This window comes from Nycticebus coucang, chromosome 22 (genome assembly GCF_027406575.1).
Source record: "Nycticebus coucang isolate mNycCou1 chromosome 22, mNycCou1.pri, whole genome shotgun sequence".
Classification (NCBI taxonomy): Eukaryota; Metazoa; Chordata; class Mammalia; order Primates; family Lorisidae; genus Nycticebus; species Nycticebus coucang.
In genome coordinates this window covers 7,058,806-7,086,575 of record NC_069801.1, presented here as the reverse complement: position 1 = coordinate 7,086,575, position 27,770 = coordinate 7,058,806, and the positions used below count along the sequence as shown (strand labels likewise).

The 27,770-nt window shown below is 43.0% G+C and overlaps 1 protein-coding gene across 3 annotated transcripts in view; it reads right to left on the bottom strand.

The window, feature by feature from the left end:
• The window catches only part of UBE4B (ubiquitination factor E4B), a 132,649-nt gene that overhangs the window by 78,920 nt on the left and 25,959 nt on the right, over positions 1-27,770 (bottom strand). For all 3 annotated transcript variants that reach the window (XM_053577260.1, XM_053577261.1, XM_053577263.1), the window contains one exon: positions 16,362-16,548. In XM_053577260.1, the coding sequence (XP_053433235.1) occupies positions 16,362-16,548 (187 nt within the window). The remainder of the gene's footprint in view (positions 1-16,361; positions 16,549-27,770) is intronic.

Below are 27,770 nucleotides of genomic sequence, written 5' to 3'. Positions count from 1 at the left end.
TAAATTTCATGACTAAAACCCCACCAAAGGAACAGTATGAATGACCACTCTGCTTTGAAACCACACACACTCTTGTCTTCATCCCTTTTCCCGCCCCAAACTTGGGAAATCATGAACAAGAAGTCAAGTTTCAAGGAGTGCATATTTTCTTTGTTTCTTTATTTCCATAAAACCAGATATTAAAGAAATAAAAAACTTGGATATAACCTTCTCTGATCTTCCAGAAGATGAGTAAAATCCTCACATATCAACTTAAGAAAAAATGGTCCCAATGTGAGAGCTGTGTGTAATAAAGAATGGAAGAAGCCACGTCTACTTAATAAAATAACGAGTTACAGACTTTCACCAGGGCAGTTTCCACACTTCTATGACTGATCTGAGCTTGTTAATGGAAATTATTCACCCTGTGTGGGAAGGCCCGAATCTCCAAGGCAATAAGGAAGATTTTATTTCGGTGAGATTTTCCTCCCAGTATTATAGTTTCCTGAATGACATTCCCTTCTAGGTACAAACCAGACCAAGCACCTATTTTTAACCTGTAATCCTGGGCCTGCGCCAGTATCTCTTGTGCACTCCCTCTCATGTCACACTCTCACAAATGCACAGGCTTGCTAAATTCTAGTATAAAAAGAAGCAGAGGATTGCCAAAGAGACCTTAAAACCTCAATAATGTTGTTTAAAAAGGGAGGGGGGCTTAGCACCCATAAGTCAGTGGTTAGGGCACCAGACACATACACTGAGGCAGTTGGGTTCAAACCCAGCCCAGGCCTGCTAAACAACGACAACTGCAACAAAAAAATAGATGGGCGTTGTGGCAACCAAAAAATAGGTGGGCGCCTATAGTCCCAGCTATTTGGGAGGCTGAGGCAAGAGAATTGCTTAAGCCCAAGAGTTAGAGGTTGCTGTGAGCTGTGCCACCACAACACTCTACTGAGTGTTGAGTGAGACTCTGTCTCAAAAAAAAAAAAAATTGAAATCATGAAGTCTAAAACTTCCCATAGGACCTTTTAGCAAATTAGAAACAGCAAAGATTAAAAAAAAAATGGTCTCCTGATTTGTAATCTAATGCTGCTATTGTCTCTACCATACACTGTTGAATGGCCCCTTGATCAACTACTTTAAACCAAAGCTATATTATATACAACCGAAATTTACAAAAACAAAACTTAAGAACAATTATTGTTATAAAAGGAACTGTTCATTCTATTCAAATTCTGACATTCATTTACATAGATCTTGACAATGAACTAAGCTAAAGGGTTAACATTCTTAAAAAACACAAAGTAGGGCGGCACCTGTGGCTTAGTCGGTAAGGCGCCGGCCAGGCCAAACTGCAACCAAAAAATAGCCGGGCGTTGTGGCAGGCGCCTGTAGTCCCAGCTACTCGGGAGGCTGAGGCAAGAGAATCGCTTAAGCCCAGGAGTCGGAGGTTGCTGTGAGCTGTGTGAGGCCACAGCACTCTACTGAGGGCCATAAAGTGAGACTCTGTCTCTACAAAAAAAAAAAACAAAACCACAAAGTATACTAGTATTTCATCTAGTTGATACCTAGTCACATCCCTCAACACCATTTATAATGAACACACTCTGTTCCATAGAGCAGACTGATATTTTTAGGCAGCTAATTTCCCGGCAAAAATATTTTGTCCTTGTGAATAAACACAATATGAAATTTCAAACCTGTAAAGAAAACAATGGCACTGGAGTGGCGCCTGTAGCTCAGTGAGTAGGGCACCAGCCCCATATGCCAAGGGTGGCGGGTTTGAACCCCGCCCCACGCACACTGCAACAAAAAAATAGCCAGGCGTTCTGTCAGGCGCCTGTAGTCCCAGCTACTCGGGAGGCTGAGGCAAGAGAATCACCGAAGCCCAAGAGCTGGAGGTTGCTGTGAGCTGTAACGCTATGGCACTCTACCGAGGGCAACAAAGTGAGATTCGGTCTCTAAAAAAAAGAACAATGGCATCTAAAATATTAGGATAAAACGATCTATGAACCAAGTGTATGGTGCCCCACGATCATACTAATGTACACAGCCATGGTTTAATAAAAAAAAAATATATATATATATATATAAATAAATAAAATAAAATATTAGGATAAGAAAATTAGGAACCTAAATAGAAAATCCCCTGGATCTTATGTATAAAATAGAGGATTCCTTTCCTTAATGTGAAAAAGGGTACTCACACAGAGTCACACACCTACAGTCAACACACCAGGACTGTGCCCTGGAGGAACAGCTAATTCTAAGGCTGGGGAAGGAAGTATCCAAGGTAAGTTCAGAGCATCTTACAGTGCTAGAAAGACAGTGCTCAGAAAAAGGAGGTGGGAGAGGCCTGTCAGACGAATTGAGAGTTCAACCTGAAAGAGCTCCCCTGGTCAAAGCTGGAACAATTCATGTAGAATAAATAATGTAGCTATTTTAGATTATAACTCAAAGTATAAAATAAATACACATGAATTCACACTAATGTAAGTAAGAGATTAAATAAACAACAGGGAAGCAGGGACAAATTTTCCTCACAGAAGAATTCCAAATAATATAAAAAGGCATTCCACTGCTCCAGGAGGTGAAGATTAATTCCCACTCCTGAAGTCTGGGCTGGATGTAGGAACTCCATACCAAAGAATTGAGTAAGGAAAGGGAAAACAGTTACTGTACAGGGGAGAGCCCCAGCAAACGCTGTCAAAACCACATGGTTAACATCACTGCGGATGCCATCCAATGTTATATGCCCCTGATGTGATGAGATGGGAAGGGTACTTCACCTGTGTGATAGTCAATCTCCGTGCCCAAAACTCCAAATCCCAGTCTTATCAAGAGAAAAACATCAGAAGAGGCCAAATTAAGGGGCATTCTACAAAGTACTGACTAGTGCTCTTCAAAACTGTCAAGATAATGAAAAACAACAGACTGATACTATCATAGACCAGTGGAGACGTGGGACCCTCATGTTTGGTTAATGATAATATGCCAAGGCTACTTTCTTAGTGTTGACAAATATATCAGATATTAACATCAGGGAAAACTGGTTAAAGAGTACGTGAGAATTATTATCTTTGGAACTTGTATATAAATTGAAAATTATTCCAAAATAATTATATATTTTACAAAAAGACTAGGACTAGAGCCTTGATTCCATGATTTCTAATTTTGTGACCTTGAAAAAGTCACTTTTCTTAATATTATTACCCGCAGATTATGAATACTGGTATCTGTGCAGCCTATTTCACAGTCTGTTATGATGCGATGAGTAACAGTATAAATGCTACCTGAATTCATTAGACAAGAACAAAATCAGAAATCAAGGCAAAGCCCTGAGTGTAAAGAACAGATTGGCCAGGCGGCTTGGCACGGTGGCTCACGCCTAGAACTCTGGAAGGCTGAGACGGGAGGATCTCTTGAGCCCATGAGTTTGAAACTAGCCTGGGCAATAGCAAGACCCCATCTCTACAAAAACTAAGAAAAATCAGCTGGGCACCGTGGTGCATATCTGTAGTCCCAGCTATTCAGCTAGGAGTTGAAAGTCGGTTATGATGATGCCACTGAACTCTTACCTGGGTGACAGAGCAAGACTCTATCCTAAAAATGAAACAAACAGATTAGCCCCTGTTGCTACAACACTGGCTCTGGCCTATTCCACTTCCTGCATTTCTGAGTAATAGAAAAGAGGCAGAGACAAACCTACCCCACCAGTCTTCAGGGCCTTTCCCCTCCAACCTATCAATTCAAATAGTTACACAAAGTATAATTTCTGTTGATCCACCGATGCTCTTGTACTTAATAATTCTTGTTTAAAAATTTCACAACAAACAAATAAATGTAAATTATAGTCTACCTAAGTCTTGTACTCTAAAAGGATATATGCACGTAACTGGACTTTTGATCTCCCTAAAAAGCCACCATACCCCATTTATCCAAGACTACTTCCTCCCTCCTGCACCCCAACCCTAATAAATCTCCAGCCCCTTCCAATTCTATTAAAATTAGAAATAATGATTAGGTTATTTTTTAAAACTGCTGCATAGTTTACAGTAACAAATCTAAACACTGTGTAGTATTTAAAGCAGTGGTTCTCAACCTTCCTAATGCCTCCTAATGCCGTGACCCTTTAATACAGTTCCTCATGTTGTGGTGACCCCCAACCATAAAATTATTTTCGTTGCTACTTCATAACTGTAATTTTGCTACTGTAATGAATCGTTATGTAAATATCTGATATGCAGGCTGTATTTTCATTGTTACAAAGGGGTCGCGACCCACAGGTTGAGAACCGCTGATTTAAGGCATCCCCCACCTTCTAAAATACACATGAGTTTTAGAAACAAAAGCAGAAAGCAAACCACACAACACCCGGCCTTCCAACACTTCACAAAGGCTTTCCTCAAGTCAGTGCTGAGCTAAATCTCTTTCATCTACCCAGATCAAGGAGCCCCAGAAGATAAGTCACCTGATTAACCAGAATTGCCTGAAGTCAGAGGATTGGAGCTGCAGAGCAGGCCTCAATTTTCTATCTTTCTTTAGGATCACAAAATTTCACATCACTGGGAGAAGCAGAAGAAAAGAGAGGGGCCTGATAAGGGGGGGTGGGGCTCAGAGGGCACTTCCAGGGCCTGATCCTGCCACACTGTCCAATACCCACCTGCCGGAGGCTGCTGGGCTAGACACAGATGCTGGTAAGGTGTGCAGATTCCACTCTAAGCATTAAAGGTGACAAACTCAAGCATCCAACAACTTCAAAACCTTAATTTTTTTTCTTAAACTCACTTTCCTGAGACTCTAACTGGAAGACTAGGGAGGGATGACAAGAAAAACTCCCAGCACATCTCCACATGGACACAGCAGATTACTTCCTGGCCACTTACTATATAGCTCAGCAGACAGAGAAAGACAGCTTTTTCTTATTTTCCCGGAGTTTTCAATGAAGGTAGGAAAATAAGGCAAACACACACAAAACTAGGACTGGGTGGTGCGACACAATCTCTGCAGGTGAGAGGCCTTCTGGGGTGAATATGATGACGAGGATAGGAACAAAGAACTTGCTCTGAAAATCAGGACAGCGAGTTCCACGAAGAGGGTGGAATCCGGTTACAGAGCACCTTGAACGCCCTTGGACCAAATTATAGTCAGAAATAAGGAGCCAAGGCAGGCCTCTGAGCAGATGAGTGACAGGTCTCACCTCTCCCACTAAGCTGTAAGCTCTCTGAGGGGCAGGGACTACATCTCGTGTAAACCCCTGTCACACAGTATTTACCCCCGTGCCTTCTCTGTGCTAAGGAGCAGCACCATGGCACAGCCCACGTTCCCCTGTGGGCAGTCCGGAGTCAGACACAAGCAGCTGCTGCAGATCAGGTTGGTATAAATGGGGAGGGGGGTCGTTGGGAGGGAGGTGACAGGATCAACCTGAAGTCAAAGAAGGAAGCTGATTCCCAGCACTACCTGCCTCTCGCTAACAAGACATCAGACTTCCCGCAGACTCACAAAGTGGCTAGTACAACCCTAGGAATAACGCTCTCAGATGGAGTCCAGAACTGATTAAAAAAATAGCCCTTTGGTGGCCAAAAGGATATTCCAGGGAGAGGGAAGTCACCGACCTGGTGAAGGACACACTTGTCCCAAATCGGAGAACTAGAATGTACAAGTGAAGAGCAAAGGACAGCCTTCCAGGGGTCCCGCTTCAGCCCTCAGGCCTTGGGCTTTTGCCCAAGCCTCTGCCTCTAGCCAGCTTCCTAACCACTGTCAAGCCCTCTCTCTCACCCAAGCTGTGGACCAAGTAGAAGAAAAAAAAAAGTACTTATTATAACATAGCCACCAATGATGGCACAAGTTACAATTTTATTGGCATTCCTAATAGCATTCTCAGCCAAAGATAATAATACTGTAAAATTATGGCTTTGATTTTGTTGAAATTCCTACAGGTGTACTTCTAAGCATGATGTTCATTACTCAAAAGCAGAGAAGGAAAGTGAAGGGAAATGGAAGATGAAGGCTCCGGCCCTGCCTTTCATCCATCAGTTATCAGCAAGCCCATTCCTGCTGCAGGAGCTGCATCTGTTTTTCTTCCATCTGGAAAGATTTCCCCACAGTTACCCTCTTGGTTTGCTCCCTCACTTCATTCATATTTCTGCTAAAAACATTCCCTTTTTAGGCTCGGTGCCTGTGGCTCAAGTGGCTAGTGCACCAGCCACATACACCTGAGCTGGCAGGTTTGAATCCAGCCTGGGCCCGGCAAACAACAATGATGGCTGCAACCAAAATATAGCTGGGTGTTGTGGCGGGTGCCTGTTGTCCCAGCTACTTGGGAGGCAGAAACAGGAGAATCGCTTGAGCCCAGGAGTTGGAGGTTGCCGTAAGCTGTGATGCCACGGCATTCTACCCAGAGTGACAGCTTGAGGCTCTGTCTCAAAAAAAAAAAAAAAAAAAAAAGGCCCCATTTTAGTGATGCCTACAGCTCTTTTTCTCTATAAGCATCACCATTTGATGGATTCTATGGGGTTTTTTTACTGTTTTCTCCCACTACATTCTAAGCAACAAGACCTAGAATAGAACCTAACACACAGGGATTTAAATAAGTATGTATTAAATGAAGGCTACATGAATTTACATCATTCATCACATCATTGGTGATAACCTAAGATAATAAAACATACCAAGCAAATTCAGAGGTATAGAAAATAGTAGCAACGGGATATATGCAGTAGAAGGATATTTCCTATATTCACAAGTAATAATACTATTTTTGCAGAAAGGCGGAATTTTAAAAAAACACAATGCATTGTTATCACAATCGCCATTCTATATAATAAATCAGTAAAGCTTGCTCCTTTTATCTAAGTGAGATCCTGTCCCCTCTGATCATTCTCCCTCTGCCTCCCTCACCCCCCGCCCTTCTCCAGCCTCTGGTAACCACCGTTCTGCTCTCTGCTTCCTTCACTTAGCATGATGTCCTCCAGACTTATCCATGTTGTCGAAAATGACAGGATTTATTTCTTTTTAAGGCTGATTAGCATGCCGTTATGTTTATACACTACTTTTTCTTCATCCACTCATCTTATGATAGACACCCAGATTGCTTCTGGCTGCTGTGAATAATGCTGCAGGGAGCGTGAGGGCAGACACCTCCTCAGTGTACTGACTTTAAGTCCTCTGCATATACACCCAGAGGATTGTTGGATCATATTGTAATTCTATTTTTAGTGGCCTGTATTAAATAAAGGATACGTGGAATTGCAGCATTCACTACCTTATTGGTAACAACCAACGTAAACTAACATGTAAAACAAATAATAAAATATGTCAAGCAAATTCGGAAAGATACACTAACAGTTGTAATGGGATACGGAAGGCTGTCTCCTATATGCAAAAGTAATAATTCTGTATTTTTTTTAAGATAAAAATTTTAAAGATATATACAGTCTACTATAGACATAGTATCATTTTCCATAATGGCTATATTAATTTACATTCATACCAAGGCAGAATTTCAAGTAGATAAAAGCCTATGCGAAAATGCCCCCCACAAAAGCAACAACACATAGCCATGAACCTGAGGAAGTGACTCTGCCAAGTTCCGCACAGCAGCATCTGCAACTCTTCACAAGTAGGTCTCCTCCTGTGAAAAGGTGAGGCCCTGGGGGGCTGGCCCCTGACTGAGCCTTTCCCATCTTTGCAACCTAGTTCCTAATATGGTGCTCAGAAAATAGAAGCCATGTGTATTCAAAAGCACGAACGGAAGCAGGGTGAAGACCCTTTGAGCAAGCATATTAAAGAATTTTATGTTAAATTATCATTAACTATGTTAAAGACCAGCAGTCAGACAGAGGAAATGGATTCTGTGTTTGGGATCCAGAAGCCTAGCACATCATCTGGCTTCTTACTAATTCCAAACAGGCCCTGTTGTTCATCCTGCTCCCAGAGCACCCGTGGTCCTCAGATGGCAGCAGGAGCTCAGGGATTGAAATTACAGTAGTTATTTGACTAGGCGCTAGATCTTTCATTTAACACATTTATAAAGAAGCATGTAAATATACTGCAATATTCATTTCTTTTTTTTTTCTTTTTTGTTTTTTTTTTAAAGGGTTCCACACCTTTATTTATTTATTTATTTATTTATTTATTTTTGTTTTTTGGCCGGGGCTGGGTTTGAACCCACCACCTCCGGCATATGGGACTGGCGCCCTACTCCTTGAGCCACAGGCACCACCCTGCAATATTCATTTCTATATAATTGTGTGATCCTATATATCTTATCATATGCATTTTTTTTTTTTTTTTGGTTTTTGGCCAGGGCTAGGTTTGAACCCGCCACCTCCGGCATATGGGACCGGCGCCCTATTCCTTGAGCCACAGGCACCACCCATATGCATTTAAAAATATACTTTGAGAAGCCAATCAAAGGCTTCACTAGTTCACCAAAAGGAACTGTGGGGTGATAATAGTTAAGAACTCTAATTCTAGGGGCGGCGCCTGTGGCTCAGTCGGTAAGGCGCCGGCCCCATATACCGAGGGTGGCGGGTTCAAACCCGGCCCTGGCTGAACTGCAACCAAAAAATAGCCGGGCGTTGTGGCGGGCGCCTGTAGTCCCAGCTACTTGGGAGGCTGAGGCAAGAGAGTCACTTAAGCCCAGGAGTTGGAGGTTGCTGTGAGCTGTGTGATGTCATGGCACTCTACCGAGGGCCATAAAGTGAGACTCTATCTCTGCCAAAAAAAAAACAAAAAACTCTAATTCTAGAGAGTATAAAACAACCAGAAGCCTGTTCCACTGGACCCAATAATCTACCAAGATAAAAATATTTATTATTAAGGATTCACTGGGGGAACTGCTGAACAGGACAACCACATCTTCCCTTACACTCGGAAGGGTATGGCCTATTCAGATATATTCAAGATGTTTCACAGGTAAATATCAAAGGGAACAGAAGGAAGACAAGCATAATTCCTAAAGAAGACTATAAAATAAAATCATCCAAGAAAATTAATTATGTAAAAATAGGGTGGGAACTAAGAAAATGATTAACAGTTTATCCTCACAGGAATTTTATAAGCACAATTTTAAAAGGGAAATGAAAGAACACCTTCTTGGCTCGGTGCCCGTAGTTCAGCTGTTAGGGTGCCAGCCACATACACCAGGGCTGGCAGGTTCAAACCCAGCCTGGGCCAGCTAAACAATAACAACTGAAATTAAAAAAAAACAAAACAAAACAGCCAGGCATTGTGGCAGGTACCTGTAGTCCCAGCTACTTGGGAGGCTGAGGCAAGAGAATCTCATAAGACCAAGAGTTGGAGGTTGCTGTGAGCTGTGATGCTATAGCACTCTACTGAGGGCAACATAACAAGACTCTGTCTCCAGAAAAAAAATAAAAAGAACACCTTCTTGTCTACTGGAAAAAAGCTGAGTCTTCCTCATCTTTGCACTTCCATGACCCAGCACCGTTTGACCTGTGGTAAGCCCAAATTTTACATGTAAAAGTAACATAATCAATGATAACTATTAAAAAGTTGCAAAATTTATCCATATTTATAAATTTATTTATTTATTTATTTATTTTTGTAGAGACAGAGTCTCACATTACCGCCTTTGGTAGAGTGCCATGATGTCACAGGACGCACCACAACCTTTAGCTCTTGGGCTTCCATGATTCTCCTGCCTCAGCCTCCCGAGCAGCTGGGACTACAGGCGCCCGCCACAACACCCGGCTATTTTTTGGTTGCAGTTCAGCCAGGGCTGGGTTTGAACCCGCCACCCTTGGTATATGGGGCCGGCGCCCTACTCACTGAGCTACAGGCGCCACCCATATTTATAAAATTTTAAGAGAAGCAAAAGCAATTCCCTCTAACAATGCAATACAAAAAGTTAAGAGACTTTCAAGAATGATAAACGTAAACTGTGAAAGAGCAGTGACCTCTTGGTGAGGGAAGGAGGAAGTTCCATAAGCATTACTTACATGATCATGTAGGTCTGAAATATTTTGTAGTAACTATTTTTTCTAATTTTAGAAGAAAACGGATAGGCTTAGGGATTTAAAAAATTCCATTCAGAGCAACAAGAAAAAGGAAGTCACATACACTGGAGCTGGTGGGTTCAAACCCAGCCCGGGCCTGCCAAATAACAAATGTCAACTACAACCAAAAAATAGCCAGGTGCTGTGGCGGGCGTCTGTAGTTCCAACAACTTGGGAGGCCGAGGCAAGAGAATCACTTAAACCCAAGAATTTGAAGTTGCTGTGAGCTGTGACACCACAGCACTCTACCCAGGGCAACATGAAACTCTGTCTCAAAAGAAAAAAAAAAAGGAGTAATGTAGCAAATGTTCTTTACATAGAACTGCATTCTTACTCTGCCTCTCACAAATCCAGTAAGAAATACTGCTTTCCTTCAACTCCCCCATTAACCTGCGGGCACTTCCAGCGCTACGTGTGCTAAGCATGGTGCTGGGGACAGGGACGAGCAACAGTGACAAGGCCCCTGTGCTAACCTTATATTCAAAGAGAAGGGGTGGGGGGGAGAAGAGAGAAGAGGGGACAGAGATAAAAAACAAAGAAAGAAGTCATATTCTGATTTGGAAGTCAGGTTTTTGCAGATGGAAGCAGGTTAAGGTGAGGCCCTACTGGATTAGGGTAGTCCAGTGACTGGTGTCCAGGAATAGGGACGTTTGGACACAGACGCACAAAGAGGGAAGATGGCCATGTGAAGACAAAGCACAGAGACTGGAGTTACGCGGCCACAAACCAAGAAATGTCGCGCGGCGCCTGTGGCTCAAGGAGTAGGGTGCTGGTCCCATATGCCGGAGGTGGTGGGTTCAAATCTAGCCCTGGCCAAAAACAAAAAACAAACAAAGAAATGTCAGGGATTACCAGCAGCCACGGGAAGATGGGAGGAGGCACAAAGGACTCTTCCTTAGAGCCGCTGGAAGGAGCAAGGCCCTGCCAACACCTTCCCTTTGGACATGTAGTCCCCAGAACTGTTAAGAAAATAAATTCCTGTGGTTTTAAACCATAAGGATTGTGGTATCTTGTTATGGCAGCCCTGCGAAACTAATATAGAAGCAGATCACACTGCAAGAAGCTGGGACTACAGAGATGGAAGAAGTATCTTGCAGCCCCCCTACAGCTTCCCAGTCCTTGCTTTAGCTACTTGCAAATGAAAGCACCCCAACTACAAAGGCTGTCAGTGACTGCCAGGTCACTCCCGATTGATGGCTTCCTTCCACAGGTGGCAGCCCATCCAGTGTTTGTCTTTGTTAGAAAACGCTTGTTGATTCAGGAACAAAAGTCTCTTATTCATATCTAGTGAATGATAAATCTACCCACTGGCCCAGCATCTCTAAGACCATAGAAAACAACACAAGCCCTTATCTACTTCATGACAATCTTTCACTTTTTTCTTTTCTTTTTTTCATTTTAAGATAGAGTCTCACTCTTGTCCAGGCTAGAGCGCAATGGCATCCTCATAGCTCAACCTCAAACTCCTGGGCTCAAGTCATCTTTCTGCCTCAGCCTCCTGAGTAGTTGGGACTACAAGCTAAGTTTTCTGTTTTTAGTAGAGATGGAGTCTTGCTCTTGTTCAGACTGGTCTCAAACTTCTCAGCTCCAAGGATCCTCCTTGCCTCAGCCTCTCAGAGTGCTAGGATTGCAGGTGTGAGCCACTGTGCCTGGCCTAAGTATCAGTTTCTTGTTAGGACCTTCTTTGCCTTCTCAATCTAAAATTGTAACCTCTACCTGACATAGTTACTTCTTTTTCTGCCAGCTCTTATTGCTGACTGATAATAGAAGGTATATGACTTGTACATCCTGTTTTATCTACCTCCTCACTGGAGAGTAAACTCCACAGGGAAAGAGGACTGGTGTCCATTTGTACTTTGTTCACTGCTGTGTCACCAGTGCTGTCCACAGTGCCTGGGACAGGGTAGGGACCTAAGAAAGAAGTGTTGAATTAATAAATGAATTACAAGAGAAATGGACAAAACAACATGGACACTATTTACAACTTTAAAGAAATTTCAAGGAAACGTGGTCGCTGTCACGCCTGTAATCCTAGCACTCTGGAAGTGCCCTGGTCATGGTAGGAACTCTGACTTTTATTCTGAGTGAAGCAGGGAGCCAACAGAGGGTTGTGAACAGAGAAATGATGTGACCTGCCTTCTGAGGGGGTTTGTTTTCTATTTTTCGAAACTTGTTTATTTAATAAATCATGAAAATTTGCTTCTGCAACCTCTCAAAGCATGGCTAGCGATATCCACCTGTCTGTGGATAATGGTGATTATGTGAGAAACATAATGAGGACTTCCCAGCGCAGAGGTGTGCTGGCAGGAATTGGCCATTTAGAGAGTTGCCTTAGCCGGGCGTTGTGGCGGGCACCTGTGGTCCCAGCTACTCAGGAGGCTGAGGCGGGAGAATCGCTTAAGCCCAGGAGTTGGAGGTTGCTGTGAGCTGTGTGAGGCCACGGCACTCTACCGAGGGCCATAAAGTGAGACTCTGTCTCTACAAAAAAAAAAAAAAAAAAGTAGAGAGTTGCCCGTGGCTTTCTGTTCATTCGTGACAAGAGCACAGTGAGCCTGCTGGTTGCACAGTGCCATGCCTCTGCTTTAGCGGGACCCCTCTGGCTCTACACTGAAGTGAGCCAAGGGTGGGCACAGAGATACCAGTTGGGAGGCTATTCCAGGAATCCAGGCAAGAAATGCTCATGCCTTGGATCTGGGCTACAGCAGAGGAGGTGGTAAGGAGCTGGTCTACGTCTAGTATGCAGATGGGTCTAGAGCAGGAATAAGCAAGTTCCAGCCTGCCAGCTAATGCTGGCTTGCTGTTTTTCTAAGTGAAGTTTCAATGGAACACAGTCACATTTAATTAATTTACACATGGTCTAAAGTTGCATTGTGTTACAGGGGCACAGATGAATACTTGTGATCTTATGGCCTACAAAACCAAAAGTATTGGGTGGCGCCTGTGGCTCAGTCGGTAAGGCACTGGTCCCATATACCGAGGGTGGCGGGTTCAAACCCGGCCCCGGCTGAACTGCAACCAAAAACTAGCTGGGCGTTGTGGCGGGCGCCTGTAGTCCCAGCTACTCGGGAGGCTGAGGCAAGAGAATCGCTTAAGCCCAGGAGTTGGAGGTTACTGTGAGCTGTGTGATGCCATGGCATTCTACCGAGGGCCATAAAGTGAGACTCAGTCTCTACAAAAAAAAAAAAAAAAAAAAAGTATTTATACTGTCTAGCCTTTTACAGAAAGAGCTTGCCAACCCCCAATGCAGAATATGAGATAAAGAGAAGAGGTAATGTTTTAGGGTTAAGCAACTAGAACAGGTAAGTTGTCATTTATTAAGATGGAGTCCTGGCAGGCTGGGCACAGTGGCTCACACCTGTAATACTAGCACTTTGGGAGGCCAGGGCAGGTGGACTGCCTGAGCTCAGAAGTTCAAGACCAGCCTGAGCGAGACCCCATCTCTAAAGAATAGCCAGGCACTGTGACAGGCACCTATAGTCCCAGCTACTTGGGAGGCTGAGGCAAGAGAATCACTTGAGCCCAGGAGATTGAGGTTGCCGTGAGCTATGACATCACAGCACTCTACCAAAGGCGACAAAGTAAGACCCTGTCTCAAAAAAAGAAAAAAGGTGGAGTTCTAGGAGAAGATAAGATGTGAAGAAATAGTAAAGTTTGATTTTGGACATGTACATGTGAGATGCTTATTAGACATTCAAGGAGAGATGTCAAGTAGGTCATCTGATGTCTGAGTCTGAGGACCAAGGAATAGGTCTGGGATGGAGATATAAACTCAGGAATTATCAGATTAGAGACAGTAATTAAAGCTAAGAAATCAATAAGAAAACAATCACAGACGGAGAGGACAAGAGGTTCAAGAGAGAGCCCTGGCCTCCTAACATTTACACATCAGGGGAATAAAAAGGAACCACGCAAAGAACTAAGAAGGAACAGGGAGAATAACAAGAAAACCAGGGCAACGTGGCATTCTGGAAGCAAAAAGAAAAAAGAAAAGTTTCAAGAAGAGTATGAAAAACACATCACATGAGGCTGACAGGTCAGACCAGAGCGTGACTCAGAGAAACCCTGAGAGGCCGCACCCGACTGGAGCTAATTCAGCAAAGGAGCACCAGGACAGGAGAGGGGACGGAGAGGACAGGAGACTCATCTTAGAAGTTTTGTTGTCTAGCGGTGCAGAGATGCAGAGAGATGCTGACAGGAGATATGAGATCAAGAGAGTTCCTTTTATTAATTCTCAGGATGAGAAAAGTAAAAGCACATACACAGGCTATTAAAAGAATCCACCTGAGATGGAAAATCTAACAAAGCAGGAGAGAGAAGGGAAGTGCTAGAGCAAAGGCTCTGAGTATGTGAGAGGAGGCGGGGACTGGGGTCCAGGCTTTGGCAGAGGTGGGGACAACTCGAGCTTAACAAGAACTGTGTGTGTTTCCCAATGAAGTGGGAAGCCAGGCCATCAGCTGAAAGACTGTGCCTGGAGAATCCTGCTAGAGGAGAAGGTAGACGGTGAACTAGCAAACATGGTATAACTGGCTGTCAGCATTAAGGGTGCACTTGAGTTTGTGATCACGAACTTTAAATAAGATAAACAGTGTGGTTCTGAGGTTTTCTCGAAGCTTGTTCCAGAACATGAGACGAACACTTGGTGTACATTGAGAACTTAATCAGAATCATGGTTTAACCAGGGAAGTTAAGACCAAGCGAGAGAGGCTCTCTCCAGAACACGTTCCAACATTCTGAGTGTGACTTGATCATGGTGAGACAAAGAGCTCCACTGATAACGTCATTTCCAAAAGAAAAGATAAAATCACAATTGGAATCTTGAACACTTTAGTTCTATTAGGACATGGCTTCTCAGAGATCTACAGAGAAAACATTACAGGCAAAGGCGTTCTTAATTACTAATTGAAGTTTTGGCCTGAACCTCTCTCTTCTATAATTAATGGAATTAGGTATTTATATATAAAAAGGAGACCATGGATGCCTAATGGAAGCTATAGAACAGAAACACAGCAAGCAGTATTAATTGACAAATAATCCTAGATGAAGAAGACAGGCCAGGCTGGCTGTGGTGGCTCACGCTGACCCCGTCTCTACCAAAAAAAAAAGCCTGGTGTTGTGAAAGTCACCTGCAGTCCCAGCTACTTGGGAGGTTAAGGCAAGAGACTCACTGAAGCCCAAGAGTTGGAGGTTGCCGTGAGCTGTGATGCTACAGAACTCTACCGAGGGCCACAAAGTGAGACTCTGTCTCAATAAAAAATAAATAAATAAAATAAATAAATAAATAAAAACATGAGCCATCAAATTATTAGATAATATCATGATCAATTCAGGTCTCTTAGCAACTACTTTTCCATAACTGGAGTCTTAAGTAATTACAAAATAATTATAATAATTATCATAATGACAGTAATATTTTTGATAGAAAAGTTCACTTAGGGCAGCGCCTATGGCTCAGGGAATAGGGTGCTGGCCCCATATACCGAGGGTGGCAGGATTGAACCCCACCCCAGCCAAACTGCAACAAAAAAATAGTCGGGTGTTGTGGCAGGCGCCTATAGTCCCAGCTACTCAGGAGGCTGAGGCAAGAGAATTGCCTAAGCCCAGGAGTTGGAGGTTGCTATGAGCCACGACACCATGGCACTCTACCAAGGATGATAAAGTGAGACTATCTCTACAAAAAAAAGGGGAAAAAAAAAGAAAAAGAAAGAAAAGAGAAAGATATTTTCAACTATACAGTATGAGTTAATATCATTTCCCAACGAAGACAGTCCTGGATATTAACCATGAGTTCATTTATTATAAACAAACCCTCGCCATAATTAAATGATTGTCAAAGAGGTAGTTATAGAACATCACATCAGGTGAAGTTCTCTATCTTGAAAATGTAGAGAAAAGGTTCTGTGCCAATGTAGAATGAAAACAAGAAAATTCATAATTAGAGGCTTATCTTTTTGGCCATTATTTCAATCTTGCATTTTTAGATTATTTGATCTTAAAAGAAAAGCATAAGGCAAATTCACAAAATCAGCAGAACCAAATCAGTCTTAATCATCTTGTAGTCAGAGATAAAACCTGAGCCTGTATGGAAAAAAGATAGAAGGGTGGTGCCTGTGGCTCAAGATAAAAATGATAGAAGTGATGGGAAAGAAGAAGCAATTAGTTTTAACAGATCATAATCACAATGAATAGACAATAACAAAACTCACTGCAATGATCTTTATCTTTAAACTACTGCTTTAAAGATTTTAAAAAAGTTGATGCCCACTTAATGTCATTCTGTTATGGAAAAAATTCACAACCATCGGCATAACAGAAAGCTGAGCTGAGATTACCAACAGTTCCAGACCTGAAGGGAAGGCTTACCTGATGCGCCTATTGGGGAGGTAGCTGGGGTCATGCTGTGGACGTTGAGACCAAGGCTCTGAGAAGGGCCTGGGGCTGATGCCGAGATAGGAGGACCTGGAGGGTTCTCCCTCTGGGGAGAGGTGAGAGGGGTGGTTGGCTGAGAGGTCTGTCCACCAGCAAGTCGTGCAAGGCGCCTCCGTCGAATCTGCACCGTAAGAGAGAAAAGGGTATTTTGTAACTGAACAGTAGAAAAACAAGTCTGCCCAACAAAGACATTACTGGTAACCATCACTAACCAAACACGTACCTGAGCTTAGTAACTAAATATGCCTCGAGAAAAAGTACTCATTTGACAGAATAACTCCCTGTACCAGTATTCCTACAAGCTATCACCTCACTTTTAAAAACTGTGCCTCTTAATTGCCTTATCATCTCAGCTTATCTCACCTCCTTCCTGATGGTGTGAATTTACAGTGAGCACCTTTCACTTTTAAATACACTGAGGTTTGTTGGTTTTTTCTTTTCTTTTTTTTGAGCTATAGTCTCACTATGTCACCCTCGGTAGAGTGGCATCACAGCTCACACCAACCTCAAACTCTTGGGCTTAAGCAATTCTCTTGCCTCAGCCTCCCAAGGCTGCAGGCGCCCACCACAATGCCTGGCCATTTTTTGGTTGTAGTTGTCATTGTTGTTTGGCAGGCCCGGGCTGGGTTCGAACCCGCCAGCTCCGGTGTAGGTAACTGATGCCCTAGCTGCTAAGCTAGAGGTGCCAAGCCGAGGCTTGCTGTTATTTTAAATATGCAAGATTTTAAATAAATAGCCAATTCAATTCACTTCACTAAAATAATGAGAGAAAGAAACAAAAGTTACATGAATATACAAATTTTACCATCACTTTCAGGAATAAAATTATTATTTTTGACTTGATTGCAATAAAAATATGTCACTTATTCTTTAACACTTCCGAGTTATGTGAATACAAATATGTATCACAAAGTCCCACTGGGTCATAGAAGTGTTTTTCTCATAGCCATTAATTGATAGCTCATCAATCAACTCTCACTGACCACCTGCTGCCCAGGCTGTGAGGACATGCAACAGTTTTAAGAAGGCTGCCGGCCTGAGGGAGGCATCAAAGAAGAAAGCCACAGAAACCAAGTCTGTCATTATAACCTTGCTCCTTTAATCAGTCTCAGGTAACAACAGTCTGATTCCCGATCCCAAAGTTCAGAAGCCCGTGCCTCTGCAGATACATCTACCAATGTACTCACACAAAAGCTGAAGTTATTTAGCTGGTCATCTGTCTACTTAATTAGATTAAACCCTTTGAAGAAAATATTGGGTGTGACTCTATTTATTCAATAAACACCTCTGTAGCCTTTACTATCTCCTAGCACTGTTCTAAGCACTATACAAATGTGTTATTTAATCCTCTTAACACCATATTGAGATAGGCACTTATATTATCCCCATTTTATGTGTGAGCAAACTGAGGCACAGAGAGGCTAGAGGTTTACATTCTATTTTACAAGAGTGTAAAGCAGACTTTAGAGGACTCTTGTCACCAGGCTGCCTCTGTCCCATCTGTCTGTATCCCCCTAACGTCCATCACAGCAGACGCTCAGTGCCTCCTCTCATTTTCTGGTGGCTGCTGGTAATCCCTGACATCTCTTGGTTTATGGCCATGTAACTCCAGTCTCTGCCTTCATCTTCACATGGCCATCTTCCCTCTTTGTGTGTCTGTTTCAAACTTCCCTCTTCCTGGACACCAGTCATTGGATTAGGGACTACCCTAATCCAGTAGGGCCTCACCTTAACCTGCTTCCATCTGCAAAAACCTGACTTCCAAAGCTGTCACCCTGGGTAGAGTGCCATGCCACCATAGTTCACAGCAACCTCCAACTCCTGGGCTTAAGCGATTCTCTTGCCTCAGCCTCCCAAGTAACTGGGACTACAGGTGCCCACCACAATGCCCGGCTATTTCTTTGGTTGTAGTTGTCACTGTTTGGCAGGCCTGGGCTGGATTCAAACCCGCCAGCTCCAGCGTATGTAGCACTGTATGAGCTACAGGGGCAGAACCCAGAATATGACTTCTTTCTTTGTTTTTTATCTCTGTCCCCTCTTCTCCCCCACCCCCTTCTCTTTGAACATAAGGTTAGCACAGGAGCCTTGTTGCTGTTGCTCGTCCCTGTCCCCAGCACCATGCTTATCACACGTAGGAGCTCTGGAAGTGCCTGCAGGTTAATGGGGGAGTGAAGGAAAGCAGTATTTCTTACTGGATTTGTGAGAGGCAGAGTAAGAATGGAGTTCTATGTAAAGAACATTTGCTACATTACTCTTTTCACTGTGACCAGCATGACTGTCTCTTTTTCTTGCTGCTGTGAATGGCATTTTTTAAATCCCTAAGCCTATTCATTTTCTTCTATAATTAGAGATGGATGGTGGTGATGGATGCAGAACCACCTGAATGTGCTTAATGACAAGGGACTGGATGCTTAAAATGGTGAAAAATGGCAGATCTTATGCTGTATACATGTTAACTATGTTTCTTGGAACTGAAATAAGTGACCACCACACAGTCTGTCTCAAAACTTTCGAAGTAACCTATATACATTTTACAACAGTTTTAAAAAATATAAATAAGTCTCAGATTTCTGACTGAGTTGTAACACTGTCAATTGCTATAGCCACCCCCCAATCAGGTGTCAATCAAAGGAACTCTGGAGAGGAAAGTGAGGAAAGGGCTCCAGAAGACTACAGCATAGGTTGAGTATGGTGGCGTAGACCTATTATCCTAGAATTCTGGAAGGCCCAAGTTGGGGGGACAGCTTGAGTTCAGGAGTTCGAGACCAGCCTGAGCAAGAACAAGACCTGTCTCTACTAAAAATAGAAAAATTAGCCAGGTGTTGTGGTAGGAGCCTGTAATCCCAGCTACTCAGGAGGCTGAGGCAAGACGATCTCTTAAGCCCAAGAAATTGACATTGCTGTGAACAATGACACCAGGGCACTCTACCCAGGGTAACTGAGTGAGGCTCTGTCACAAAAAAGAAAAAAAAGAAATTTACAGAGTTTCAGATGGAAACATTGTAAGAATAAAACCTTATCTGTTTGTCTAATTTTCTGTTCTGCACTTAGTAATCAATAAAGTGTCCAAGAAACCACAAATATGAATGTAAGAAATACCTTGGGAAAAAAAAAGAAGTACCTTGGGAACATTCTAGACTCAAAGGCCACATTTTCTTGTGTAAACATTAGACTCAAAGAAGGAGGGCACCACCATTTAGATAAAAACACCTTTCTGAAAACACCCAAAGGAAAAGAGGAAGCCAGTCATGTGGTTATGTAGTGGGAATGTTTGGCATGTTCAAGGTCAGCGAGACCAGTGCCAGGAAGGGGTCAGACTGCATGGGCCTCAGAGGCCACGGCAATATTGGCTCTGAGAAAACACCAGCATCTTTTGATTTAAAAAAAAAAAAAGGGTGGGAGCCAGGTTTTGGGAAGACAAGGCGGGAGACACTCTTGGCCAGGAGTTCAGGACCAGCCTGGGTAACAAAGCAAGACCCTCTTACAATCTATTTAAAAATCACCTGCGTGTGGTGGTAGGCATGTGTGGTCCCAGCTACTCTGGGACCTCTAAGGCTGAGGTAGGAGGATTGCTCAAGCCCAGGAGTTTGAGGTTAAGGTGAGTTATGATGACACCACTGCACTGTTGCCTGGTCAAAGGAGGGAGAGACTGTCTCAAATAAATAAATAAATATTTTTATTTGACTTAAATTTTAAAAAAGTAATTCTAGCTTCTGTGAAGAATAAATTTTAGGGAACAAGGAGTAGACAGGGAGACTATCCAAAAAGCTATTGCAAAATGAGCCAAAGTGGAACTAGGCTATAGTCCCAGTCACTCGGGAGGCTGAGAAGGATGACTTGAGCCTAAGAGTTTGAGGCTGCAATGAGCTGTGACTGTGATATTGTATCTAGCCTTGGCGACAGAGTGAGACCCTGTCTACAGGGAAAAAAAAAAAAAACTTGGCGAAGGAAAATTAATTGTGTCATATTCCTAAGGCTGCAACCTAGAGAGTGATCATGGGAATGAGCTAACGCTATGGACTATTAGCAACAACAGACACGACTTACAAACCACACTGAGCAAGGGAAGACAGCTGCTGACGAATGAGAAAAGCTGAACTACAGTCTTAGTTCAGATAATGGTTGTGCTTGCTGGTGGGGAGGTGTAAGGAAGAAGACTGGGAGAAGCACAAGCAAAGCTTCCAGGGGTCTGGGATGCTACTTTTTTAAATACTAGATGCTAGTTCAACAGGTATGCCCCTCTGAAAAATTCACTGGATTTACTTACTTTATTTACTTACTCTACTTATTTGCAACTAAAGGTGGTAAGTTCATAACTCACATGTTAAATATAGTCTTTTGGATGTGTCAAGTAGGATATAATTTTATTTATTTTATTTATTTGTTAATTTTTTAGAGACAGAGTCTCATTTTGTCTCCCTCGGTAGAGTGCCATGGCGTCACAGCAACCTCCAGCTCTTGGGCTTAGGTGATTCTCTTGCCTCAGCCTCCCGAGTAGCTGGGACTACAGGCATCTGCCACAACGCCCGGCTATTTTTTTGTTACAGTTTGGCTGGGGCCGGGTTCGAACCCACCACCCTTGGTATATGGGGCTGGCACCCTGCTCACTGAGCCATAGGCACCACCCAAATAGGATATAATTTTAAAAATTTAATGCTACCAGAAAGCCTACTGAAAATGCCACATTTTTTATGATTCCTTTTTTTTTCTCTAGCAGATGTGATGTTACTCTGAAACCCCGGCTTGAGACCAATAGCATGCACTGTCTCAGCTGCCTAGTAGCTGTCACTATAGGTGAGAGCCACCGTGCCCAGCTCTTTATGAGGATTCTATAAAACTGATTTAATTTAATATAAAACTGAAACATCTTTTATTTGTTGCTGTTAAGCAGGCCCCGGGGGAGTTCAAATCTGCTGCTCCTAGTGTGCAGGGCTGGTGCTCAAACCACTGAGCTATGGACGCCAGCCCAACTAAAATATCTTCTATAAATAGCATATTTACTACTTGATACTGAAATTAAAAAGGGACAGTAATTTCAACTTTTTAAAATGTGTTTGTATGGCTGGGAGTGGTAGTTCATGCCTATAATCCTAACACTCTGGGAGGCCAAAGTGGGTGGATAACTTGAGCTCAGGAATTCGAGACCAGCCTGAAAAAAAGGAAGACCCCCGTCTCTACTAAAAATAGAAAAACTGAGGCAAGAGGATGGCTTGAGCCCAAGAGTTAGAGGTTGCTGTGAGCTATGATGCCACGGCACTCTACCCAGGGCAACAGCTTGAGACTCTGTCTCAAAAAACAAAACAAAACTAGCCAGATTGTGGCGGCGGCGGTAGCCTATAGCCTCAGCTACTTGAGAGGCTGAGGCAAGAGAATTACTTGAAACCAAGAGTTTGCTGTGAGCTCTGACTCCACAGTGCTCTAGCCTGGGGTAACAGAGTAAGACTCTGTCTCAAAATAAACAATTAATTAAAATAAAATGTGTTTGTGTATATATTTTAATACAACAGAAAGGTGGGTAAAAAGAGACTAAATTTTCATAGGAAGTAGCATGTGGGGGTTTCCTTGAAAAGCTCAGTCTCATTGTCTTCGAGGCAGCTAAACTCAGGGGCTGATGCTTGATTTCAAATTCAAATTCAGCCTTCACTACTTACTACCTTTTTGGCTCCAGGTTAAGTCATGTGATCTCTCTGTGCTTCTGTTTCTGCATAATGTACGTCTACATATCACACATCATATGATGAGGGCAAAAAACGAGCCTTCCTCATACCTCTGTGCGGAAACCACCACACTGGCCCCTTGCACGCTTATCCCCCATGACTCGATCCTGCCCCAGGACGTGGTACATACGTGATATATTTACTTGTGTATTGCTTGGTCACTGGTCCCTACTGTATGTTTCCCCAAAACAAGGACTTTTCTCAGTTTTTTTTCTCTGACTTTATCTATTACCAGTGCCTAGAACAGTGTCTGGCACATAGCAAGTGCTCTCTAAACAACTGCTAAATAAATGAAAAACACTAGAAAAATGCACTGCACATAAAATTGACCATTTATTAGTTGACACTATCATTACCTTTTAAAGAACATGCCCACTATTCTTAGAAAAAATATAGAATGCCAAGTTTGTCCTGACATGTTAAATTTGGATGTTCTAGTTAGTGATGTAAATAGAACAAATGTTCTGACTCACCACAATATGGGCTTGAAGGAAGATGACAGGTTTCCCCCGAGCTGGTATTCCCCAGTCCTCATCCACCCCACTCCACAAACACATGTTAAAGAAAAAATAAAGGCTGAAGAATCAAGACTTTACGAAGTCTTCTGTGGACTGTGCATGCAGGGATGAGGAGTGAAGGGATGGAATTAGGTGCGTGCACGACATGCTGAGAAAGGGTGAGAGATGACGGGTAGAACGCGTCCTGCCCATCTTAAAGACCCACTGGAAAGAGAACAGAGTGGTGGCAGGGGCAGTGCCTGGGCTGTGCACAGCAGCCTCTCGGGGAAGGACAGCACCAGCGCCACAGGGATCTGACACCGTCTACAATGGTGTGGTAGCTTTGAACTGGTTCAGCAACCAGAGGGCCTGGGAGTATCTGGACAGGAGACTCCCAAGAGAATGGCTTTGTGCAACCACAGGTAGAAAGAGTTATCTAATTAATTTAATTATTAAGAGATGTGACTTCCCTTTTATCACAAACATATGAGATACATACTAAAAATCGTCCCAACACATTAAAATACCATTAAACATTTTTCTGTTTGCTCATTCTACTTTTTGACATGAAGTACATAGTACTTCCTTTAAGTTAAACAAAAGTCCTTTTAAAAATAATTTTTTCTCATATGTCACAGAGCAAAAAAAACTAAAACATAGAAAAGGAACTTCTAATCACTCGCTTATGTAAAAACCCACCCCGACTCAAACCCAAACATACTGATCATGAAATCTCGTTCCTAGAGTTTTTCTCATCTTATCTTTTTCAGTTCTTATTTTACAAATGACATTAAAAACAGGGCTTTCCCCTAAATTGATCTCAAATTTGTGATGAACTGAAAAGACTTAAAACAGCAAAGGTCACTATGGTGGTTTCAGGCAGAAGCTACAACATGAGCCAAACTGTACCTCTTCCTTTTAACAGTGTACAGGGGAAGAAAAATCCAGGAAATGTTGTTTTAAGTTTAGTAAGTAGTCATTCTACAGAAGGGCCTATTTCTCTAGTAGGAAAAAAAAGTAAATTATCTGATAACATAAAGAAAAATACTTGCAAATACTTTCTCTTTGTGTTCGTCTCCTAGAAACATCTGTCCTGTTTTTATTATTGGTTTTCTTTTCTAAGAGCCAGCCATATCTAAAACTTATAAAATGCCATGACAATGTCACAATATGCTCAATCTAAACAATGTATTTTTTAAATTTTTTCCCCCCAAGACAGAGTCTCACTATGTCACCCTCAGTAGAGTACCATGACGTCACAGCTCACAGCAATCTCGAATTCTCGGGCTTAAGTGATTCTCTTGCCTCAGCCTCCCAAGTAGCTGGGACTATAAGTACCCGCCACAAGGCCTGGCTAATTTTTGGTTGTTATCACTGTTGCTTAGCAGGCCCCAGCCGGGTTCAAAATCCCTAGCCCCAGTGTGTGTGGTTGGCGCCCTAACCACTGAGTGATGGGCGCCAGGCCAAAACAATGTATTTTTTAAAAATGTATTCAAATGTGAACATTATAGCACTATGATCTAGAATTCCAATTTCCTTTAAAAAAAATTTCATAATTTGGGGCGGCGCCTGTGGCTCAGTGAGTAGGGCGCCGGCCCCATATGCCGAGGGTGGCGGGTTCAAACCCAGCCCCGGCCAAACTGCAACCAAAAAATAGCCGGGCGTTGTGGTGGGCGCCTGTAGTCCCAGCTACTCAGGAGGCTGAGGCAGGAGAATCGCCTAAGCCAGGAGTTGGAGGTTGCTGTGAGCTGTGTGATGCCACGGCACTGTACCGAGGGCAATAAAGTGAAACTCTGTCTCTACAAAAAAAAAAAAAAATTTCATAATTTGGCTTGGCACCTATAGCTCAGCGGCTAGGGCTCCAGCCACGTACACCAGAGCTGGTGGGTTTGAATCCAGCCCGGGCCTGCCAAACAACAATGACAACTCCAACCAACAAATAGCTGGACACTGTGGCGGGCGCCTGTAGTCCCAGCTGCTTAGGAGGCTGAAGCAAGAGAATCGCTTAAGCCCAAGAGTTTGAGGTTGCTGTGAACTGTGATGTCGCAGCACTTTATCCAGGGCAACATAGTGAGACTCTGTCTCCCCGCTCACCCCCGAAAATTCACAATTTTATTTTTTTTATGTTTTTGCAACAGATTCTCACTATGTTACCCTGGGTAGAGTACAGTGGCATCATAGCTCATGGCAACCTCAAATTCCTGGGCTTCAGTGATCCTCTTGCCTCAGCCTCCGGAGTAGGCTGCCTACCACCACACCCTGAAAGTTTTTCCATCTTTAGTAGAGATGAAGGTCTTGCTTTTGCTCAGGCTGGTCTTGAACTCCTAAGCTCAAGCTAACCACTTGCCTCGGCCTCCCAGATTGCTAGGATTACAAGCACGAGTCACAGCACCTGCCAAAAAATTCGCAATTTTAAATTAATTTTAATTCATGCACCAAGTCTTTTTGTTGTTGTTGCTGTTGTTTTTTTTTTTTTTTTTTTGCAGTTTTTGGCCGGGGCTGGGTTTGAACCCGCCACCTCCAGCATATGGGGCCGGTGCCCTACGCCTTTGAGCCACAGGCGCCGCCCCGTTGCTGTTGTTTTTGAGACAGAGTCTCACTATGTCGCCCCGGTAGAGTACCGTGGCATCACAGCTCACAGCAACCTCAAACTCTTAGGCTTCAGCAATTCTCTTGCCTCAGCCTCCCAAGTAGCTGGGACTACAGGCACCTGCCACAACGCCTGGCTATTTTTTGTTGCAGTTGTCATTGTTATTTGGAGGGCCTGGGCCAGGTTTGAATCTGCCAGCCTCAGTGTATGTGGATGACGCCGTAACCACTGTGCTACAGGCACCAAGCCCAAAACCCCAAAACTCTTATTTAAATTCCTCCCCCCTTATCTCTCTCTCAAAAAAGATCTCTCTTTTTTTTTTTTTTGAAGGCTTCTTTTTTTTTTTTTTTTTTTTTGGTTTTTGGCCGGGGCTGGGTTTGAACCCACCACCTACGACATATGGGACCAGCGCCCTACTCATTGAGCCACAGGCACCTCCAAGATCTCTTTTTTTAAGAGACAAGGCCTTGATACGTTGGCTAGCCTTGAAATACTAGCCTCAAGCAATCTTCCTCCCACCTCAGCCTCTAGTAGCCTGGACTACAAACATGCTCCAAACTGCCCAGCTCCCCTCCTTTTAAAGAATATAGTAAATTCAGTCTGCCACTGTCATGAAGCCAAATATAATGTTAAGAAAGAAAAAGCAAGAAGTGACTTGGATTCTTTTTTACAGATTTTAACCAAACACAAGTAAACATCTCCTTACAGCTCTCAATACAATCCTATCACCTCCTCTCCTGCAAACAGGAAGTTGATTTAGCACTTAGATAATAAGTTTTCTAGCTTATGTTGTCATGATGACTATTTCTGGAGGCTCCTGGAAACTCTAAGACAAACGAATCATCTATAATAACATGATTAACACTCACTCAGCACTTACATACGCCTGATGCTATTTTAAGGGTTTCACAACATAAACTTAGTCAATAACCCAAAGAGATCATTAAATTTATTTTTCCACTTTACAGATGAAGAAACTGAACTTGCTCAAGGTCACACACCTATATAGTAAAAGAGCAGATCTGAATCCATACCTTAAAACTCCACAGCATACACTCTTAACCACATAGCACTGATCTTCACAGCAGAAAATTCCTTCTAAAGTTTGGATAGTGGCAGCCTTATTCTCTCTGACATAGCAGTGTTTGTCACTTACTAGCTGAATAAGTGAAGAAGCTATTTATAGAATGTTTAGTATTCCAGATACTGCATTCACCCTTTATTAATGTTAGAATACTAGTAAACTGGCTTGGCACCTGTAGCTCAGTGAGTAGGGCACTGGCCACATCCACCGAAGGTGGCAGGTTCAAGCCCAGCCCGGACCTGCTAAACAACGATAACTGCAACCAAAAAATAGCTGGGTGTTGTGCCAGGCACCTGTAGTCCCAGCTACTCAGGAGACTGAGGCAAGAAAATTGCTTAAACCCTAGAGTTTGGGGTTGCTGTGAGCTGTGACGCTATAGCACTCTACCCAGGGCGACATAATGAGACTCTATCTCAAAAAAAAAATAAACAAAAAAAAAACTAGTACTCCTTCTCTGAGTTTCTATTTTGAAATACAGAACATTTCCATTTTCTGGTTCAAAGTATACAGAATGCCGATCATTAAACCAGGAAAAAAATTTAACATAATCTTTCCAAGAAAATTCAGTCCTTTGTTGAAATATTTATTAAAGACCCACTGTACAACAGATGTAACAGGCACTAAAGATAAACCAACACTCAAGTCATAATCCCCACCACCCTCAAGGACTTCCAGATCCACCAGGGAACAAATGCAAAATGATGACAATTTAGATATAAGGAAAGGAGAGGAGACACAAAGGAGAGGGCTGCAACTCGGTCTGAGGCACCTGTCACAGCTTCATAGGGAGATTTCACACACAAGCACACGGACCTTAGTAATGCTATAGAAAATGATATGTTACCTTCACTTTAATGACTCCTGCCTTTAAAATGGGGTATATTTTTGTTACGTGTATTTTACCACGATCTTTTAAAAAATGAACTTAAAAAGCAAGTTATAAAAGGGCACACAGGGTGATTGATTCCATTTATTTTTAAAAAGGATATATATTTACATTATAACAAATATTATTATGAGTAAAAATTACACACGAATGCAAACAGTGATGATACAATACATTTCCAGTTTTTTTCTTATCTTTCTTCTTTCACATGATTTCTGAAGAAAAGAATGAACTCCAAAAAAAGATGAGACAGAGTACAGGGTAGCAAAGTAGCCTCTATCAGAAGCACTCCTACTCACCCAGGCAGAGGGAACAGAAGCATGCCAAGTGCACATGGGCCAGAAGTGACAGGTTCATGTCTGTTTACATTTCAGCAGTGTGGGGAGGCGCAATCTGCCCCAGGAAGAGGCAAGGACAACACAGGTGTGCTAGTGGCCCCCTACTGGGGAGCTGCCTCTCCCTCCCCTCCTTCCTATCCTCCCCCCTTCAGTCTTTGCTCAAGGTTCCATTCTCACCCAGGCCTTCCCTGCTCACCTCCTATTTCCCATCCACTTTGTGGTTCCCCATAC